General features: G+C 46.1%; 1 protein-coding gene across 1 annotated transcript in view; it reads left to right on the top strand.

The window, feature by feature from the left end:
* Nucleotides 1–19715, top strand: part of itga8 (integrin, alpha 8) — a 66335-nt gene that overhangs the window by 42695 nt on the left and 3925 nt on the right. The window contains exons 22-29 of the mRNA XM_036538092.1: nucleotides 848–927; nucleotides 3709–3789; nucleotides 4439–4544; nucleotides 7879–8037; nucleotides 12202–12318; nucleotides 14455–14568; nucleotides 17258–17359; nucleotides 18337–18459. Coding sequence (XP_036393985.1) covers nucleotides 848–927; nucleotides 3709–3789; nucleotides 4439–4544; nucleotides 7879–8037; nucleotides 12202–12318; nucleotides 14455–14568; nucleotides 17258–17359; nucleotides 18337–18459 — 882 coding nt within the window. The remainder of the gene's footprint in view (nucleotides 1–847; nucleotides 928–3708; nucleotides 3790–4438; nucleotides 4545–7878; nucleotides 8038–12201; nucleotides 12319–14454; nucleotides 14569–17257; nucleotides 17360–18336; nucleotides 18460–19715) is intronic.

Raw genomic sequence — 19715 nt, 5'->3', positions numbered from 1 at the left:
TTCACGTATGTGTGCGATTTCTTTCTCTTTCAAATGCTCTCAGTTTGAGTGTGGACCGTTTGTGATGTATAAACTCACAAATTTAAAACCACAAAAGAGCCCCTTATGATGTTCTTCCTCTTAAAATGTTTTACGGCACTTGTTACCCATACCAATTTGTAATAAAGTGACTTTGTAGTTGTTGCAACTTTCTGCCCTAGGGGCTTTTAATTTGCAGGCTCCAGTGCAGCATCTGACCTGTTGTTCATTAGATGCCTCTGAGTCTCATTATCGGACGCGTAATAATGAACTTCTCCACATGGTCTGAGTTAGAGAGGCACCCAGAAAACCCTGTTTCTGGTCTGCGGTGTTCTGAAATTACACCGGCCCGCAAGACAAAAGCCCCTCTAGGGTTCTCTGATGGTCTTAACGAGCGGTCACATCAAGACGGGGCCCCGGTCCTTGAGTTTCAGGAGCGTGTTCTGCCGAACATACAGTAAGTCAAATCAAATTCCAAAGTCCCTTCAGAACAACAGTCTTTTCACACTCGTGGTGGTGGGGGGGGTGAGATTGTCCAGACATGATGGTTCAGTGGTGTTAATACAGGGAGGAGCCCAGCCGCAGTGTTCAGCCAGACCTGGGGGGTTGGTTGGGGGGTGTAGTGTTGTTCTCCTGTTCTGAGCACTTGCAGATGTCACTGGCTAAGTCTTTGATGTGTTCTCCCCCCTCTCTCCCTCACTCTTTCCCTCCCTCTTTTCCTCTTCCTCTCCCCCTCTCTGTCCCTCACTCTCTCTCTCCCTCTCTCTCCTTCTTTCTCTCCCTCTCTCTATGGTTCTGTCTCCCTCTCATTCTCTCCTCATCTCTCTAGCTGTCCGTGGGCCTCCGTTTCTCAGTCCAGCGCCTGGAGGAGGTGGGCCCCCACATTGGCTTCGACCTGCAGATCCAGAGGTGAGAAGGAGCCCCTTTTCAGGCGCAGAGCCCCCCGTCCCAGACAGGCCCCAAATGTCCTCGTCAGCACCCGGCCAAGGCCATGTCAGAGGCCCTCCCCCCTCCTCCTGCTGGAAAACTCTCCCAGTCCTAAACACTTTTCTCATCCATCTCCTAGAATGGAGAATATGGCGTATTTTTAGAAGTATAGATTTTCAGGCGGGCCAGTAAAATGTTGGTTGTTAATAATGATGAGGACCTCGGGCTGGTGCCCTGGTAAATTCATCAGCGTTGGTGGTTTCAACAGTCCGGTGCTGCTTCAATAACAGCTCCAGCCAGTCTGCAGCGAGTGCCGTTTTGATGAATATTTTTCTTCTGTTTCAGGTTGGCCCAGGCGGTAGAGCTGGAGACAGTAATATAAAACAGGAAACTGAAACGCGATAAGATGCGTTGGGCTTGGGAGATGGGCCTGTTGCTTATGACTGCGGCTTTGTTCCGCTGCGTTACCCGCGCACTTAAAGAAAGAAAACATATGCAGAAGCAGAAATCAACAGGAAAAGCATCCTGTTTGACTGCGTTGAGACGTAACCAGTGTTGCTGTTTATAGATTGTAGATGAAGGTTAGTGATTTGGGAAAAAGAGCCTGAAAATAGCCAAGGTGAAGCATATATTTCCTTGTGACATGTCTGTGATAAAGCAGGACGCCTGTTACTGTGATTCACTGAGACACAGATAAAGGCTCATTTTTGTCTCCGTGTGTAGGAACGGAAGAATTAACGTAATTATTTCGTGAGAGAGTTTGCACAGCAGTGACTGGATTCGAAACATGTGTGCAGCGCCTTCTCTGCATATTCCCGGCAACTTCTCTTCGTTGGTATTGTAGATTGTATTTACATTTTTACGTAATCGGGTCTCGTCGTGGAGTGTATGCACATAGACTCACAGGAAGAGGAAGTCTCTGGGAAGAGATGTTTTGTTAAAGCCCTGAGGGTATTGGGAGGTTGGGAGACGGGGAGAGGAACTGCATGTGAGAGGAAGGGCCAGTGTCCTGCGGGGTTTAATCATCAGGCACAAACCCCCCCCTAAGATTACGGGGTCACACAAGACAGCGAGAAAGCTGTTGTTTTAGCGAAGACGTTGATCCTTTGTAGCATTAGCTGTGCGTTCGTAATCCGCGTGCAGCTAATGTGATTAACGGGCTAGCGGAAACATTCCCACCGGCTTATCGTCCCGGGCAACAGGGGACACTGACGCTTGCTCACGAGAGAGTGCGCGGTCCCCTGTCACGTGGTCGTTCCGACGGAGTGGATTGAACGGCGGACCCGCGGAGCGAAAGTGAACGTGAGTGGCGCTTTCTGTCCGACGCACGCCCTTAGCTCATTCTTGTGGTACCAAGGGGAATGTCTAACTGTAAATTTTTCCAGGTGGCTAATGTTAGCCACATGTCCCGGCGATATTGATTTTTCACTTACAAACGAAAGGGGAGGCCTGGATAGAATCCAGGTGTCGGGGGCCGGGATATTATTAAGCGCGGAGGGCGATGTTGTGTCTTTCAAGTCCCACGGGGCGAAGCGGCGCTGCGTGTGCGAGCCGTCTGAATCGAGGGGAACGGTGTCAGGCAGGAATATGAATTATACGAGCAGCTTGTACACGGTACAAGGCTTCAGACGTCACTCTGGTTTCCTACAATTTATGTCTGACTTCTTGTTGTAGTGAAATTTTCTTCAAGGGAACAATCCAGTGCGGCGTATTTGATTTCACTTAGACGTTCCCTTTCAAGCTCCCCGATCTTCAGAGTTCATTCCACTCTTATTTTTTTTGAAGGTTATGCTGCTCAAAGGAAAACCTAGTATCCTCTATTTGTTTTTTTTTGTCTTTTGTCTACAGCCTGCATTGTTTTTGTCTTACATTTTAACATTTTTGGCCAAACTGCGGTTAAAACATTATCTATGCACGAGACTGCAAGTAACTGAAACGTCCCGAGGACTCTTTGGTTACTAGTAAAATGAGAGGTCAAGATTTTACCACCCTTTTCCAAAGGTTGTTTGTTGGCCAGCCAGTAAATGTCCATAACACATGTTTTGCCTTGTGTGTTGCTCAATATGTTGCAGCACACTAAGAAAGCCAGATCGGCGACACACACTTAAAGTGCAGCCCCCAGCTAGTCTGAGAGGAGCTTTGATGTTTGATGCTCACTGTCTGTTCCACAGTGGTCCATGTTTACAGGCAGGGACTTTTATTTTTCATGCAATAATGGAAATGAAAAGGACGCCTAGTCCTTTTGGAATTTTGTGGCTGTTTGAATTTGGTGGTCGTCGAAAACACTTGACTCACAGAGGCCTTTCATGGAGGGAAACATCAAAAACATCGGTCGCTGGAATGTACCCTGAATTCGCTGCTTTTCATAATGGCAGTCTGATGTCATAAAGGTATATGTCGGAGCTGTTCTGTTTGAGAGAAGTGGTTCCAAACTGGCCAACCAAGCGTTGCCTCAGATACCGCTAGCTGATAATGCATTTCACTGTGTTTACTTCTAAACATGCAGGGTGACAACTACACCATTATCTAGGATTATCTAGGATTCAAAAATCTTTACTTACACAATATATTTTTACAGTTTATTAATATACACTGAGCTTATAAGCTCAGCCATTACTTCATGAAAACCAAACAATGCGTTGATCTTGCAACCCCTAACCCCCCCCCCCCCCCCGCCTGAAAACTAGCAAGACAAACTAATTATTCACATGTACAGTGATATCTTTGCTATGTGTAACCAAATACTTGTGTCTGTTTTCACAGCTCCAACAAAGACAACTCCAAGAGCAACCCGGTCAGCCTAATACTCAACATCTCTGCGAAGACGCAGGTTGATATACGCGGGTGAGTACGAGGTCCTCACTTTCCCCCATCAATCTGCCAGGCTGTCCGTCAGCGGCTGATTCACAACGCGAGAGCCCCTGGACTCCCCGCTCGGGGTCGCAGGTGGCGGATGGATACCGCAGCCGTAAATCTGCCACGGCGGATCCATTACGGGGATGAATCAGACTCACTCGTCGGTTAATTGCGATCGTAGAGGGGACGTCTCTCAAAGTTCCAGGGCGATTCCTGACGCAGCGCAGAGATTAATATGCCGTGGCGGCGCTACGGATGTTAGCCCCCCTTGCCTGCAGAAACGCTCGTTGGCACGGGGAGAGAGGTGAAGGGCTCACCGGAACAGTGTGCTGCTGATCGCGCTGCCAGGGAGGATCGCACGCTGCTATGAATAGCACGCAGCTAATTGTCAACACATGGGGCCGGCATGACCCAGCTAACATCCACTCCGGCGGAGGCTGCCGAGTCCTAGCAGCGAGATGGCAGGGAAACAAACACGCGCTCACTTCAAAGCTCCGGACCCCAGATGCTCTGCTTGTGTCCGTGGCCCGGGGTCGGCGGGTGCGCAGGCAGATATGTAGAAGCGTACCGGGGGCGGGGGGCGGAGTTGTGCTTGGCGCTGGAGCAGGCCGATGTTCTTACGCACTCTTTCCTCCAGGGTGTCGCACCCAGCTCAGATCATCCTGCCCTTCCCCCGCTGGGAGCCCAAAGAGAAGCCTGTGAAGGAGGAGGACGTGGGGCCGCAGGTCCAGCACATCTACGAGGTACCCAGACTGCACAGCTGCACGCAAACTGCACACCCCACTATTCCTGTAAATGTACAAAAAGTACCTAAACTTCATGAATTACACCCCATTATTACTGTAAATCCATGAGGCACCCAAGCTCCACGGGTTACATTCCACTATTCTTGCAAATCCACAAGGTACATAAACTTCACAAATTACTCTCCAGTATTGCCTTAAATCTATGAGGTATCTACACTCCATATTGCCCTCAGACCACACTACTATTAATCTACTACATACCTGTATTGTCCTCACAGGGCGACACTACTTTCCTATAATTCTTTTTGTTTACACACTGCCCTAGACAGGACTAAATCTGTGAGGTGCCTACTTCACTATTCCTGTAAATCTACGAGGTGCTCACCATGCCTTACACTTACAGGACTGAAGTATCGTTCCTGTAAATTCACACTGCTGTCACAGGACTGTTCCACTATTCCCATAAATCTACAAGGTACTTATTGTAGGTGTGTCAAAAGTAACATAACTGAGGTTGCCAAATGGTGCTAAGCTAGGACACAGTTCACAGGTGAATGTTGCTAGAAAAAAATAGTTTTTGATCTGTTCAATATAAAGTGCAGAAGTCCCACCTGTGGGATCTCTGAGTGTGATGTGATATCTGTAGTGTCGCTTATAGATGCGGAGTTTAGGACTTCTTGAAGATTAGGACTTGAAGATTAGGTCTCTCATACCCACCACTAAATTGCACTAACCAGCTGGTAACAGAACACAATGTAACAATTTTTGGTTGTCAGAAATTTATTGTTGCAGATGTACATAGGTTCAGGAGTAGTGTAAACTTTAAGCGTAGACATTTCTCATCTATTACATTGTAACAAATGTTGTAATAAGAAACGATGGACAATAAGCACATTTAAATTGTATAGACTAATTTAGTCGGACCTCACAAATAAAATGTAAGATGAGAGTGTGTTGGCATTCTATGTCTTTAGGGGCATGGGTTGATCATCTGCAGTTATTTTCACCAGTGACAAAGCCATTGATTGTGTTGTTGAGTTGTACATGCAAAATGGGGTAGTGAGTATTCTTCTTTTTTTTAACAAAAAAAAAAGCACAGCAGAAGTATCTTGCAGGGAGGAGCATGGAATGTACAAGAACAAGGCGATGACCTTGCCTGTAGCCTCTGCAGGAAATCTGTCCCTCCCTCTGTCATCATTTTTCATGCAGTACTTAACTACAGCCCTGCCCAGCTGCCTGTGATAGCGTGTAAAAAAAATGCTGTGTTCTGAACAGCCCCCGGCCCCGCTGTCCTCACGCAGGCCGTGTAAAAGACTGTCGCCAAAAGAGGCGCCTACTTTCATAGGTGCGCGCTAATCCCAGACATCGGGTTACACTTCAAAGGACGGAGGGGTTTAGGGCCCGTGGACCCATGACGTTACGGTTCCTCGTTTTTTTTTTTTTTTTCCTTTTTTTACACACACGTAATGAAGCGCTACAGTACATCTACAGTACTGCACCATAATGAACTCCAGAGCAGCAGCGGGAAAGCGTGGCTGGCCGAGCCGCGAGCGGTGCTCTGGCTCTCGTTAGGACAGGGGAACCACGTGCACCCCAGCTCCGCACGGCGGGTACCCCCGTCGCAGAACACAGCGGCTGGCTTTCTGCCTCCGACTCGCGCTCCGGTTAGCGGGCCTGTCAGAGAAACGGAGAAACGTAACCAAGACGAGGGCACCGTGCACCTAATTGATTGACGACCGTTGCCGAGGCCGGTAAATAAAAGAATTCACATGTGGGAGTAATTCGCAGGTCCAGGAAAAGGAGAGTAGAGGCTTAAGGGCAGCAATGGAAAAAAAAGAAAAAAATAGAATAAAGCAGGAGTGCCGTTTTTTTTTTGTTCAGTAAAATCAGAAGCCTAGTAAACGCATCAGATGCTGGGCTGATCAAAGACAGCGGCCCAGCTGTAATTACGCTCAGTAAAAGGTACGGGCGCATAAAGGAGGTTTTAAATTAGATCCCGGGGAAAACATCAAGAGCCGGAGAGCCTACCTGCAGAGCACTGAGAGAGACCAGGGTTCTCTCCTGTCAGAGGAGTTACACCAGCGCTCTTCTCCCAGGACACGGTAATGGCTCTAATCGTGCCAACGCTCCCCATTAGAGTCACCCTCCCGGCTTTCAAGTGATGTCTCGTCTGGCTTCGCTTACACTGGAACCGCCGCCCCCGCCTCAGGGGAGCTCCCCGCACCTCTGAGCACTCTCCACTGTGGCTTCACCTCCGCTTTAAAGGACAGCCGTCTCAAGCTGAAACCATCCTCCATTACCGCGCACATAAATAAAAGTGCTCGCCGAGTTTTAATGCCGTTCGAGATTTATTCTTAATATCTTTTGTACGCTTGCTGGACGGTGTTCTTGGAGAGCGCAGCTACGATAAATTCAGTGTATCCCACAGCTAATAATTGTTTTAATTTGCTGTAATTTTTTGCAGATTGTCCGGCAGCTGTTTCACGTTAGGGGCAGCAGGCATATTTTTTATTCAGAAAATTCCTAACAACAAGGTCAGGGTCTTGTTCCTTTTAGATGAACAGGCGAAGGCAGATGCTTATAGCTGATATATGTTATGGTATATATTTGCTGTGATGAAAAATAATACTACACTGAAAGTTTAATAACCGGTACAGTGCACAGCTACTTGTCTCACATGAGTCATTATAGAGATCTTTAGACATGGGGCATAGGAGGTTAGGGACTGTATACAGATCAGTGGAGGTTTGAATTCTTGACACTGCAGTTTCCCTCTTGAGCAGGGTGGTGAACTGGCCTTAATTGCATCAGTGAATACCAACTTGTATAAATGCAGAACGTGTAAAATATGAGTCGTGTGAATTTCCCTGGACATAGCCATCTGCTCAATAAATCATTAGTGTAATATATAATGGTACATGAATGGGGGTTATATAGAGTAGTTGTTAGGGCAGTGGACCTATTATGACTGGAATGGATTCAAATCCTGAGTTTCACAATTTCACTGCATTTTGGCCTAGGTTGTATGTGATTAAGTCACTTAACGTGGATAGGGGTTACTGCTGAGTAAATAAAGCATTGTGAATGATGGACAGAGAACAGGTTTCTCTATGATGGTCACATCTCTCTCTCTTTCTCTCTCTCTCCTGCTTTTTCTCTCTTTCTCTTTCTCTTTCATTCTCTTGCTCTCTCCCCCTCTGTCTCTCTCTTTCTTTTCCCCTTTCTTTCTTGCTCTCTCTCTCTCTCTCGCCCTCACTCCTCTCTTCCCACCCCTCTTTCTTTCTCTTTCCCTTTCTTTCTTACTCTCTCTCTCTCTCTCTCTCTCTCTCAGCTCCATAATAAAGGCCCCAGTGCAGTCAGCAACACTGTGCTGGAGGTGGGCTGGCCCAGCCGCTACAGAGACGAGTACCTCCTGTACGCACTGGAGATCAAGACGGATGGGCCAGTGACGTGCCGGACCAACTCCTCACTCAACCCCCTGGAGCTGGAGGTAGGGAGGGGGGCCCTTTCTCAACCATCACTGTCGATGAGGTGAACGCGGTGGGGAGGAGGGGGTCAAGAAACGAGAGCACCTAACTGGATCACACGGGGGTATCGCGCACCCCGGGCTCCTCTGGCACAATCACCACTGTGGGCTCCAGCCACACTCCGCCTCCGACTGGTCCCAGAACAGCTGTTCAAAATAAATTCCAGCTCTCAGCCAAGAGACGTGCTGCCGGCTCTTTGAGCTCCTGCCCCGAATTCAAATCTGCATACACTTAACGGAAGATAGATTGGAAATGACAGTTTGAAAGGCAGTCCTTTTTGTTTATGTCGACATTTAGTTTTAACACTTAAAGTCCTGTGTGGGATGTAGAGATGGAAGCGGAATAAACTTTCGATATTGGCTTGTTGAGTCCGGGACTCTTTAGCGTGGGAAAGTGTGGTGACTGTCTCTGATATGGTAAGAAATCCTGTAATTGGGTGTAATTGTGTTTGTAAAATAACCTCAAGGGCCCCGCTTCATTGATCACACAATCACAGCCTGCGGTAAACCCACCCTCAGTTGTCCCTCTCTCTCCTTCCTTCCCGTCTCTTTCTCCTGGTTTCCTGAAAAGGAGGGGTCATATTCGGTTTCGGCATTTGCAGTCTAATTGTTATCAAATAAAATTTTAGAGGTCTGGGGGGCTTTGGGGTGGCAGACTCGAGCGTGAGACTGAACCAGGACGTCCCGTGTTAGGAAAAGCCCATAAACCCTCTCTCTCACTCTCTCTCTCTCTCTCACACACACACACACGTGCACACACACACACACACACACATACACACACATCAAATGACGATGACCACAGTTTATTGCCACCACTGCTGTAAGTTTGCCAGGACTTTTCAAATAAGTCCAGCAAATCATGTCAACAACATGACACAAATGTCATTAAAGGGTGACAAGCAGGGTTCATTACAGAGATTGTATTTCTCATTTTAGCTCCCGTGAACACTTAGCTAATAAAGTCTCAGAGCCAAACGTTTTGTTTCGGGAGGCCAAATTTGTGTGGTCTGGAGGCAAAATGTTCCTGGAATTTATCGCTTGGGCGTACTTTCTTTCTCAGGTGACACTTGTTGTACACTAATGAGCAGCTGTGAGTGGAAGAGAATATTTCTCACACTTATGAACAATATGGTTGTGAATGTGTCACTTTGGTATATTGGTCTGTTTCTGTTTCGGGGAATTCTGGTAGAATGTGTTGGTAGACACTGCTGTTCTGCCCTTGGTCAAGGTACTTAACCTGAATCTGTAGTTATTTAAACAGATAACATTTAAAAATTGTACACAGTGTAAATCTCACTGGTTAAGGACATCTGTTAAGCAAATGTAATGTAATCTCTGTGATAGGGAATTCTGGGTAAATCCACCTCAGAAAGTCTGAGTGGTGTAGACTTTCCCCTGTACGACAGCATTTCGGGGTTTACCTGTTCTCATGCCCCTGTCTGACAGGGTGTACATGTGGTCCCTGAACTGTGACCACCCAGATTTGGGGGGGGGGCACGAGAGTACTCTCTTTGTTACCTCAGAAAGAAAAAAGTTGTCAGAGATGAAAGAGCTGTACCTCAGAATTGCACAAAGAGAGAGGGGAGGGCTACGAAAATGGAGCACTCTCCCATTGCGGCTTAATCACGTAAAACGAAACGTCCCACCCCACACCAACACAGACAGCCCTCATTCCTGGTATCGCAGGGACAGATGCTGCTCTTGGTTTATGTTTGAAAACAGCGGTTGTTATTGCAGTTCCCTGCCGAGGGATCGCATAACAGAGACATGAGGATTTAGACCAGTACGGTTCAAAGTTCCAGGCCGCCTCAGGATTCATCTAGTCTGCGTATCAGTGGAATGCTGAAATGTCACTTAATAAATACATGAAATATGCAGGGGAGGATTATCCAGGAGCAGCCGCTTTGATCTTGGGGCAAGCAGATACGTTTTACAGCCGGTGCCTTGCAGGTTATACCAGCCAGTAAAGCAGGACAGCTTCTCACTCATGTGTTATCGGCCGCCGATGGATTGCAGTGACCCTCTTCTCAGACATTCCTGCTGTCCACTCCGAGTCCCTGTAGCTGCTGTGATCCAGCCATGGTGTTCCTCACAGCCAATCAGAAGTCAGTTTAGTTTTTGAGCCTGGGAACATAACTCACTACTAAGGCACAGCAGAGAGTAATGAAGCCTCTTGCTGAATGAGGCCAGTCAGTGGCCTGGAACTAATTCACTTGCGACCATAATGCTAGTCAGGTTTTCTTTTGCTGTAGCACCAGCTTGTCACAACGGGGGGTGAGGGGGCAGAGACATGAAAGACAAAATGATCAGAGCCGTTGTTAGCTCACACCCTGTCGTGCTTCTCCAAGAACACAAAACTATAAAGCAGAAGCAAGTTGTGTCGCAGGTTCCAGGTGGTTTTCTGTGATATATTTTTTTCCTCACCCTAACCTGTGCCAGCTAATCCCGCGAGTGTTACTGGTGCTGACCTAAAAAGCTGTGCAAGCATGTTTCTGTGAAAGGTTAAAACAGAAGACATAAACTCAGAAAAGAGAGAGGCGCATGTCGTCATCGCTGACTATAGAGGTGGATGGAAGAGATATGGAGCGTAACGTTGTCTGGGGGAAACCTGATCCTTGAATTGCGGATTTAATTGAAGTCCTGGCAGCCTTCTCAGTCGTGACAGGAGCCAGCGTTCAGTAGGACATCATGTGCTGCTGCTCTGCTTGTGGGAATCGCAATGGAAAAGCAATCACACTGTGGCAGCTCAGCCAGGTTCAGCTCCAGCTGCTGCTGGCTGGGTCCCGGCTCTACAGAGGAAAAGGGTCACTAGGAAAGTAGTCTGGCATTGCACCATGTTGCTGTGATTTAACGCATGGGATAGGGCACTTTGCGCTTCATTACTCGGACTGTGAACTGGACCAAAGTGGGTTTGCAGATAAGTGTGAGGGGCACTGAACAAGACTGCAGGGACAGCCGTAATCCTGACCTGATCAAGTCCTGTCAAAAATGTTTGAAACGTCTTCCTCCAAAGTACCAGACCTCTATGTGTGTATGGGCATACATGTGCATCCATGGTTGTGTGTAGGTGTACGTATGTGCATTCTCGTGTGTATGTGTGTGCATATTTGTGTGTCTGCATGAGTGTGTGTGTGTGTGAGTGTGTATTAGTGAGTATGTGTGTATGTGTTTGTAGGTGTGTAAGTGTGTATGTATTTGCATGTTTGCATTTATGTGTGTATATGCATGTGTGTGTGAGTGAGTGAATATGATTGTAGGTGTGTGAGTGTGTATGTATTTGCATGTTTGTATTTATGTGTGTACATGCATGTGTGTATGTGAGTGAGTGAATGTGATTGTGGGTGTGTGAGTGTGTATGTATTTTAATGTGTGTGAATGCGAGTTTGTGAGTGAGTGAATGAATGTGTTTGCAGGTGTGTGAATATGTGTACTGTATGTGTGAGTGAGTGAATGAATGTGTTTGCAGATGTGTGAATATGTATATATTTTATGTGTGTGTGTAAATAGGTGAATGAATGTGCCTGTAGGTGTGTGAGTGTATGTGTTTCGATGTGTGTGCAAGTATGTATGTTGCAAGTGTGTGTTTGCGAGTTTGTGAGTGAGTGAATGAATGTATTTGTGTGTGTGTGTGTGTGTTAGTGAATATGTGTGTATGTGTTTGTAGGTGTGTGAGTGTATATATATTTGTGTGTGGGTGTGTATGTGTGTCTGAGTGGGAGAATAAATGTGTTTGTAGGTTTGTGAGTGTGTATGTATTTGTGTGTGTGTGTGTGTGTTAGTGAATATGTGTGTATGTGTTTGTAGGTGTGTGAGTGTATATATATTTGTGTGTGTGTGTGTGTATGTGTGTCTGAGTGGGAGAATAAATGTGTTTGTAGGTGTGTGAGTGTGTATGTATTTGCGTGTGTGAGTGTGTATATATTTGTGTGTGTGAGTGTGTATGTATTTGTGTGTGTGAGTGTGTATGTGTTTGTGTGTGTGAGTGTGTATGTATTTGTGTGTGTGAGTGTGTATGTATTTGTGTGTGTGAGTGTGTATGTATTTGTGTGTGTGAGTGTGTATGTGTTTGCGTGTGTGTGTGTTTCCTCACTGCCCTCAGCGTTCCCTCTCCTGTCCCCCTTGCAGACGACCACGCTGCAGGACACCCCCGAGCTCCTGGGATTCCTGCGGAACACCAGCTCCCCCCACGTCCGGCGCAGGCGTGCGGCCGCCACGGCCGAGGCTTACAAAGGCAAGACGCTGGTACGACCCCCCGGCCTGATTAACAACGTCTGCGTCCTTTCCTGTCCAGCCGGTGTCATTGTATGCTAATGTGCACGAGCTATGAACCCCAGTCACTGCGGACCAATGGCTGTCATCTCATTAAACATCAGGACTGCTCAGCTGTGGTCCTCCAAAGCTAAATATCCAGCAAATCATCCAGATCTGATTAAACCACCAACACTCAGAGAGAGGGAAGCCGAACGGGCTAAATAATGACAGCGATTTGTTAAATCTCTCAGCTAAGTGCCTTTCTGGAACAAAAGCCGGTTGACTCCGCCTCCTTTCAGGACCAGGGCCTATAGGCCTTGATCTATGCTCAGGGCTCCGGTGCTTTCACTGCTCTGAAGTGCTTTGTATACAGTGCAGTTTATGGGAAGAAATTCAGTCGCCCCTCTCACCGCGAACTGTCCCTGACATAAAGCGACCTCAAAGATCCCTTTCTGAGCCGAAAAACATAAACTAAAGAACAAAAGCATGCATCGTAGTGTCTGTGTGTGTGTGTGTGTGTGTGGTACAGCTCTCTTCAGCCCCCAAGTATGTGTGTGATTAAACCGTCTGCCTGCTGCTAAAGGGAAAAACTGCATCAGGCGGTCCACATCCTCTCTTTACAAATCACATGCAGACCTCTTCTGACGGGGAGAGGCGACCGCACTCATCTCATCATTGAAAGGCCTTGTTTCATTGCCTCTTTCAAAGGCTCCGACCAGTCCCACGTTGCGTGCCGAGACATTGTTGTGAGCACCGACTGTCTGGCTGGGGGACGCAGGCATCTAAGTGGGGAGCGTACCTTACGGTGACCTCCCCGATCCCCGCCCTGGGCAATGAAGTCACCCCTTGTCGGCGAGCCCCCGGCAGGGTCGCTGCTAATTGCATAGAGTGGAGAAGGCTTTGTTTCCCCACGTCCTTCCCTTTGAGAAATTAACCAGGAAGTCATATCGAATTATTCACTGCCAAGTGCTCAGCTGGCAATGATAAGGAACACCCTCTATCCGTCACACCTCTGTGTCAGATAACCTGGGGTCAGGGGCCGTTAGGAAGGTCTCTCTCTCACACTCATACAAATACACACACACAAAGGCTCGCACGCATACACATACACATGTGACAAGTGTGTATGTGGGCGTGTGGGGAAATTTGTACAGTCCTTAATACAAATTTCATGTGCAAATACAAGACTTAAAACGCATCATAACAGAGAGATTAAAACAAATAAATTAAAAATAATGTGAAAATATATATGAATATATGAAATCTTTTTCATAGGTTATTACCTAAATTCCACATTGTAGTTCACATTCTAATTGTGATGGGAATAAGCAATATCTATTGGTGTTAATGTTGTGTTGCTAGAGTTGTCTGAAGACTCTGCAAGATGGATCCATAACATGTTTAACTGACATGAAAGATTTAAGTTTCTGCAAAATGGTAGTTGTCATAGTTCAAATCGGCTATGCTCCCAGAGGTAATTCTGGGTACCCATTTAATTAAATCATTCAAAGTCAAATCATTAACCAGTGTCATGGTCTGCCTTTATGTTTACTGTGACAATACGTAACAAAATTACAACTCATCATGGATATACCACATAGTAAAATGTTGATTCAGACTGGAAATAAAAATAATGATTTTAACTGCAACCAGGTTTTAAGTTACTATCAAGAGAGATGTCCGCATACAGCGTTTGGATTTCGGAAACACCATCATATATCAACCATATTCATTTGCTTTCCTTGCGGCTGTGTATTTTGGTGGGTTGCTCTGTTTGCTTTTTCGAAGGAGAGTGGTTAAACATTTCTGCAGAGATGATGAGCCTCGGTGTGTTTTCACTGCAGTGGTTTTTGCGCATGTTTCTTTTTCCCCAAGCTGAAAATTTCTGACGCATGCCAGTGCTGAAAATACAAAGGTGCGGTCCAATGCCCAACACATGGCAGAATCATCAAATGTGATTTTAAAGTTGAATTTTCCCTCAGCCACTGTGAGGACAAATTCACATGTAGATACTCCTAGGGCAGTTAAAGAGAGCCCAGGCCATGGGCTTGTTGTGTCCGTAACCGCAGAGACGGTGACGTGGGTGAAGCGGTGTGCTGACTTCCTGTCCCTCCCTCTCTGCCACAGAACTGCACCAACATCGACTGCCTGATGATATCGTGTCACGTGGGCCGGCTGGACCGTGGCCAGAGCGCCGTAGTGAAGATCCGATCAAGGCTGTGGGCCCAGACCTTCCTGCAGGTGAGAACCCACCCTCCCACAATGCACTGCTTCCACATGAGATTGCTTCCATTTGCCATAAGGAGTGGTGTTCCTTCCTTGCTGTGGCTGTAACAACAGTATTCATTTGACTTCATGTGACTTTTGTGAAAAGTGCACAGAAGGGGTCTGTGGTTGGTGTGGACCCCAAGCTGTTGTAAGATAAGAAGAAAGGGAGAGTTTTCTTGGATGAAGAGTACACAGCTGTCACGCACAGTGCAATGGAGGTGGTGAATTCTGTCCGCTTCCCAACCATCTGGTAAAGGAATCACTGTCTTCCGGGATGCAAATTGAAATGTAGAACGGGTGAACAAAGAGAGAGGTGTCTGGCTGGACGAGGTGCCGTTAGCGCCTTCTGAAATGCGACTGTCTGGTTTCCATCTCTCCACCACGTTAGCGCCATCTGTGAGGAACAGTTCCTCATCACAGCAGCCAGCACCAAACGCTGGCCGCTGCGGACCTCAGCAACACAGCATATATCACTGCGGACAGCCCGAGTGAAAGACAGTATCCAGAGTAGCAGGCCTGGCTGGAAGGGGGAAACCCAGCGGCTAAGTGATGGCTCTGAGTGACGGTGTACTTTTTCATCCATCAGTTGCTTTCCTGAGACAGGCATGATGATTGGGTGAAGTGAACCTGGTAATGAAGATGCGCAAATTGGGGTGAGGGGGGTTAAGGGCAGAAGGGGTCAAGCATGTAAGAGCACAGGACAAAGCTGGTCTTGCCCTGCATCAGCATGGGGGATGAACCCCCAAAAAGCCCAAGGGGTCACTCTTGTCGTGGAGGCCATTGCCCCTCGTAGGGTTCCTCCAGCGGGGGTCGTCTCGTAACATACCAAGTCAGCCGACTCATTCGGAAAACATCAATGAGAAACGGGGAGCCAGGCTGTCCGTCCTTCATGCCTTCCTCTGTGAGGCGTCTTTCTGATTGACAGGTCCTGCCCCTCACAGCGATGGAGCTCTCTCACACACTGCGCACCTGTAGAGATTCCCCCTCTGTTCCCTGAAAAAAGCTGGAATGTGCTGGCGTGATAGCCAGGCCTTTCCAGATAACTCAAGGCCTGTTGTTTTTCATATTTTTGCATCGCTGCAGATGTTTTGGTCTGTGCACAGCTGGGAGTTTTTGTAAAACAACAACTGCATCGGTCGCAACAAAGCAAGGCCCAATTTGTCATTTACACTACATAGTTCTTGGCTTGGAAAAGCTGCCAGCTTTTTCAAAAGACCTCCAGGGTGAGCTGTCTACATTGTCATGGATGTTTAAGACACTAAATTGTGCAACATTTTTCTTACATTTGCATGAAAATTAATCAGATTTATTACAATGCTCATGTCACTATTTCATATTAATTTATTACCTTTCGAAGCCTTTAAGCTGTATCCACTTTAGTTTGAATGGAATGCTTACAGGCAAACACGCACACTCAGACAAATACACATGTACATATTCACACACGCTCTCACACTAACACACATGTGTGCCCAAAGCGTCCCTTCGAGCCTGGACCTGTTTCTTGTCTGTTTTTTGTCTGAATTTTTATGACGGTACTGATGAAGACCAGCTCTCTGCAGTGGAGGGGGGCTGATTACAAGGCCTAACTCGGCCACTGTGAAAAGGTCCTTATCAGTGGCAGTATATCCTGATCGCTGACTGTCACTTCCTGGTAAAATCCTGCTTTTCCCTTTCCCACAGACTCTCTTCCCTGGGTTCAAGTCAGTGGCAGAAATGGCTCAGAGCATCTGCCTTTTTTTTTTGTTCATATAGTCTGTATTACCCCATATAGTGCACATAATTGGACTGATTATGCCCATTACAGGAAAAGTGGAGGTGTTTTAGTCATAGGCAAGATTCAAAGCTTTATTTCCTTAGTTCTATCAGCTGCAGAAACTAATGATATCCGTAAGTCTCTGTTGACAGGACCATCTGCTACATGACCGACTACTACTTGTACTCATATTTTAAGGAAGTCCTTCTTGTTCTCACTTTTCTCTTTCCAGCACAAATAGAGCAGACGTCATTGGCTAAATAAAAGTGTTATCTTTATTTAAAAGTTGATGTTAATACAGTGTTTGATTATTGTGTGCTCGGCTTGTGCTACACATGACTCAGCTGTTACAGAATTCTTTGCTCCAAATACGTTCCAGACTTTTTACATTTCAAGCTTCAAACATTCTTTTCCTGTGAGAAGATACCTCTCTGGCGAATATCTGGTGATTTATGTCTCGGTTAGATACAACATAGTATTTTCTGCAGTCTTTCGATATGTAGTAGTATTTATGGTTGTGAGAATGTTGGTGTGTGTTTTTTTACCCACAAGACACCACTTCCCCAGCCCAGCTTGGGTGAATCTCTTCATTAGCCTGAGCAGAGGAAAGGTCTGTGGGTCATGACAGAAGTAAACACAAAGGCCAAACACAGACACACTCATCTTGATATAATTAATGCCCTTTTGCAGAGGATCAAATAGCCTGTAAGCACACTGCTGAGACATTTGTAACATTCAAAGTTCACATTAAGGTGAAGTGTTTTAGTCTTTATTTTTCTATGCCCCTGACCACCTCTCAGGCCTGCCGCACGGACATACTGAAGTCATTATACGCTATTAATGCATTCATCTTTCACACATTTCCATGTGTCTTTCAGTAACGTTAGCGTAATTATTCTCTTTCAGAGACGGAATGATCCCTATTTGCTCAATTCCACTGTATCCTTCAAAGTGATGGACGTGCCTTATCGAATCAAGCCAGATAAATTTCCACAGGAATCCAAGTCAGTAAGTACAGAGAATTGGACAGAGTATGTGCGTGAGTCTATCTGTCTGTGTGTTCACATATATCTGTGTATATTCGTATGTGTGTGTGTGTATGTATGTGTGTATGTACATGTGCATGTATGTATGCATGTTTGCCTGTGTGTGTGAATGTTTGCGTGTGTCTGTGTGTGTGTGCATGTTTGTGTGTGTGAATGTTTGCGTGTGTCTGTGTGTGTGTGCATGTTTGTGTGTGTGTGTGTTTGCGTGTGTCTGTGTGTGTGTGCATGTTTGTGTGTGTGTGTGTTTGCGTGTGTCTGTGTGTGTGTGTGCATGTTTGTGTGTGTGTGTGTTTGCGTGTGTCTGTGTGTGTGTGTGCATGTTTGTGTGAACAGAGGGGGGTGGCTTGAATAAACATCCAAAGCTGGCTCAAATACACTCCCTGGGGCATTTTGAGCGGAAATTACTAAGGAACACCTCCTTATTATGTGACCAATGGGAAGCGTGAGCAATAGGAAATGGCTTTAATACTTTAATACACCTTGTCGCTGGCTCCTCTTTCCTGGCCTGGAGGCACTGCCATGGGACAGGGCTGTCCGTGACCTGTGGTACTACTGGGGTCAAACGCTGTAAGAACATATAAGAAAAGTCCCTGTACCACTGAGAAGATGTTCTCTTGTATGAGTTATTAGGGATGCCTTCCACCCCTGGAACCTTGGATTACAGAAAACTGACAGATTAATGGATAGTCACAAATCTCACAGTAATGGATCAACCCTGAGAGGTGCTTGTATGAGACTCCATGCACTGTACCTGTGGGTATCCATGCTGAGGGGGGCACCAGGTTTGAGACAGTTTGTGCACAAGGCAGTATGAGGACTCATTGTGCACTGTGTGAGCTAATTGTGTGCATGTTACCACTGTGGTCTTTCCATAGCCAGACCAGGGCCCTGATCCATGAGTGAGGTGTGATTAATGCACGGCCTGTCTTATGTTTTCAGATAGGCACGTTTGTGGTGTGGGCCACCCCTGATGTCTCCTTCGCCATCCCCCTGTGGGTTATAATCCTGGCCATTCTTCTGGGGCTGCTGGTTCTGGCCATTCTGACTCTTGTCATGTGGAAGGTATGTGACCCCCCTCCTAGTCTGTCCAACTTCCTGTTTAGCCACAGCCTAAAGGACAACAAGGGTTATGCTTGGTGGAAAAAAATCAGTATTTCACCTTAAAATTATCATTTACCTTGTTTACTTTGTGTATCTTTTAAGAGCTTGAAATAAGTTTGAGTCCTCAGAGAACACCACTAAGAATTTTAAAATCAACACCAATCAATGGTCAGTTCATCTTTTGATCTTTTCGGTCAGTTTAGAGGTCTTTAAAATGTTGATGTCTGAATTTGATTGTCTGACCAAAGACCCGTCCGGGTTTTATTTTCTTATAAAACCTTCCCACATGCCTTTCAGTTTATTTAACTTGATGATCACAGCTCATGGAACAAACATGTGACCCACACAGCAACAACCAAATACCATTGTAGGCTATTTTTGGGTGCCTATAGTACTGGGATTATTTCAAGTTATAGGATGAAATCTTTGCTTCAAATTAATATGAACAAAAAATCCCAGCATGCAGCATTTTTTTTAAATGGCTTCCTCAAGGCAAACTTCCCAGATGTATTGACATTAATTTAGATTGCAGTGAGTGTCCCTTGTGCTCCAGTGTAAGAGAAATAATGAAAAAAGATCTGGTAAATGGAATTAAGGAAGAAAAAGAGTCAGAGCAGCATTAATGAGTCATGCTGATATTATCTTTGTTTTGTCTGCGCTCATGCCCCAGAACAGACATGTGTATATCTTTCCTTCCTAATTGGCTCAGAGCTGTCTCAATTACCATTATTACATAGATGTAGTATTAAATACAGAAGAGTAAGATCCCTTTGAATGATTGCCTTGATGTTGGGTTAAGTTGCGCAAGAAAAAAAAGTGAAATAGTGAATCATCTGTGCCAGCTGTTTGATGTACTCAGATTAGCCAGATTTATTGAATTTGTTTGGTTTTTGCATGTTTGTTTAACAGGCAGACCTATGTCTGCACATTCAACAACCATGAACTTTGTGCTGCTTTCTAAACCATGTTTGAAGTCTCTGGCACAGTGGAAACATTTCCCTAAATTTGGCCCACATATCTGTAATCATTGCACCCCCCTCTGGTGAAGAGCAGTACTGCTGTGTCTTCCCCATAAAAATCGGGGGATGGTTAGCATGTGGAAGCAAATTCCTCTAAACTTGAACAAGCAAAGTAAACCAGAACGTGGAGAAAAACAGACAAACACGCTTGGCTCCAAACCCATCCCTCGACACTGAGAATTTTAGAGGACTGCCATT

Source organism: Megalops cyprinoides, chromosome 10, assembly GCF_013368585.1.
Source record: "Megalops cyprinoides isolate fMegCyp1 chromosome 10, fMegCyp1.pri, whole genome shotgun sequence".
NCBI lineage: Eukaryota > Metazoa > Chordata > Actinopteri > Elopiformes > Megalopidae > Megalops > Megalops cyprinoides.
This window is presented reverse-complemented; position numbering and strand designations above follow the sequence as displayed.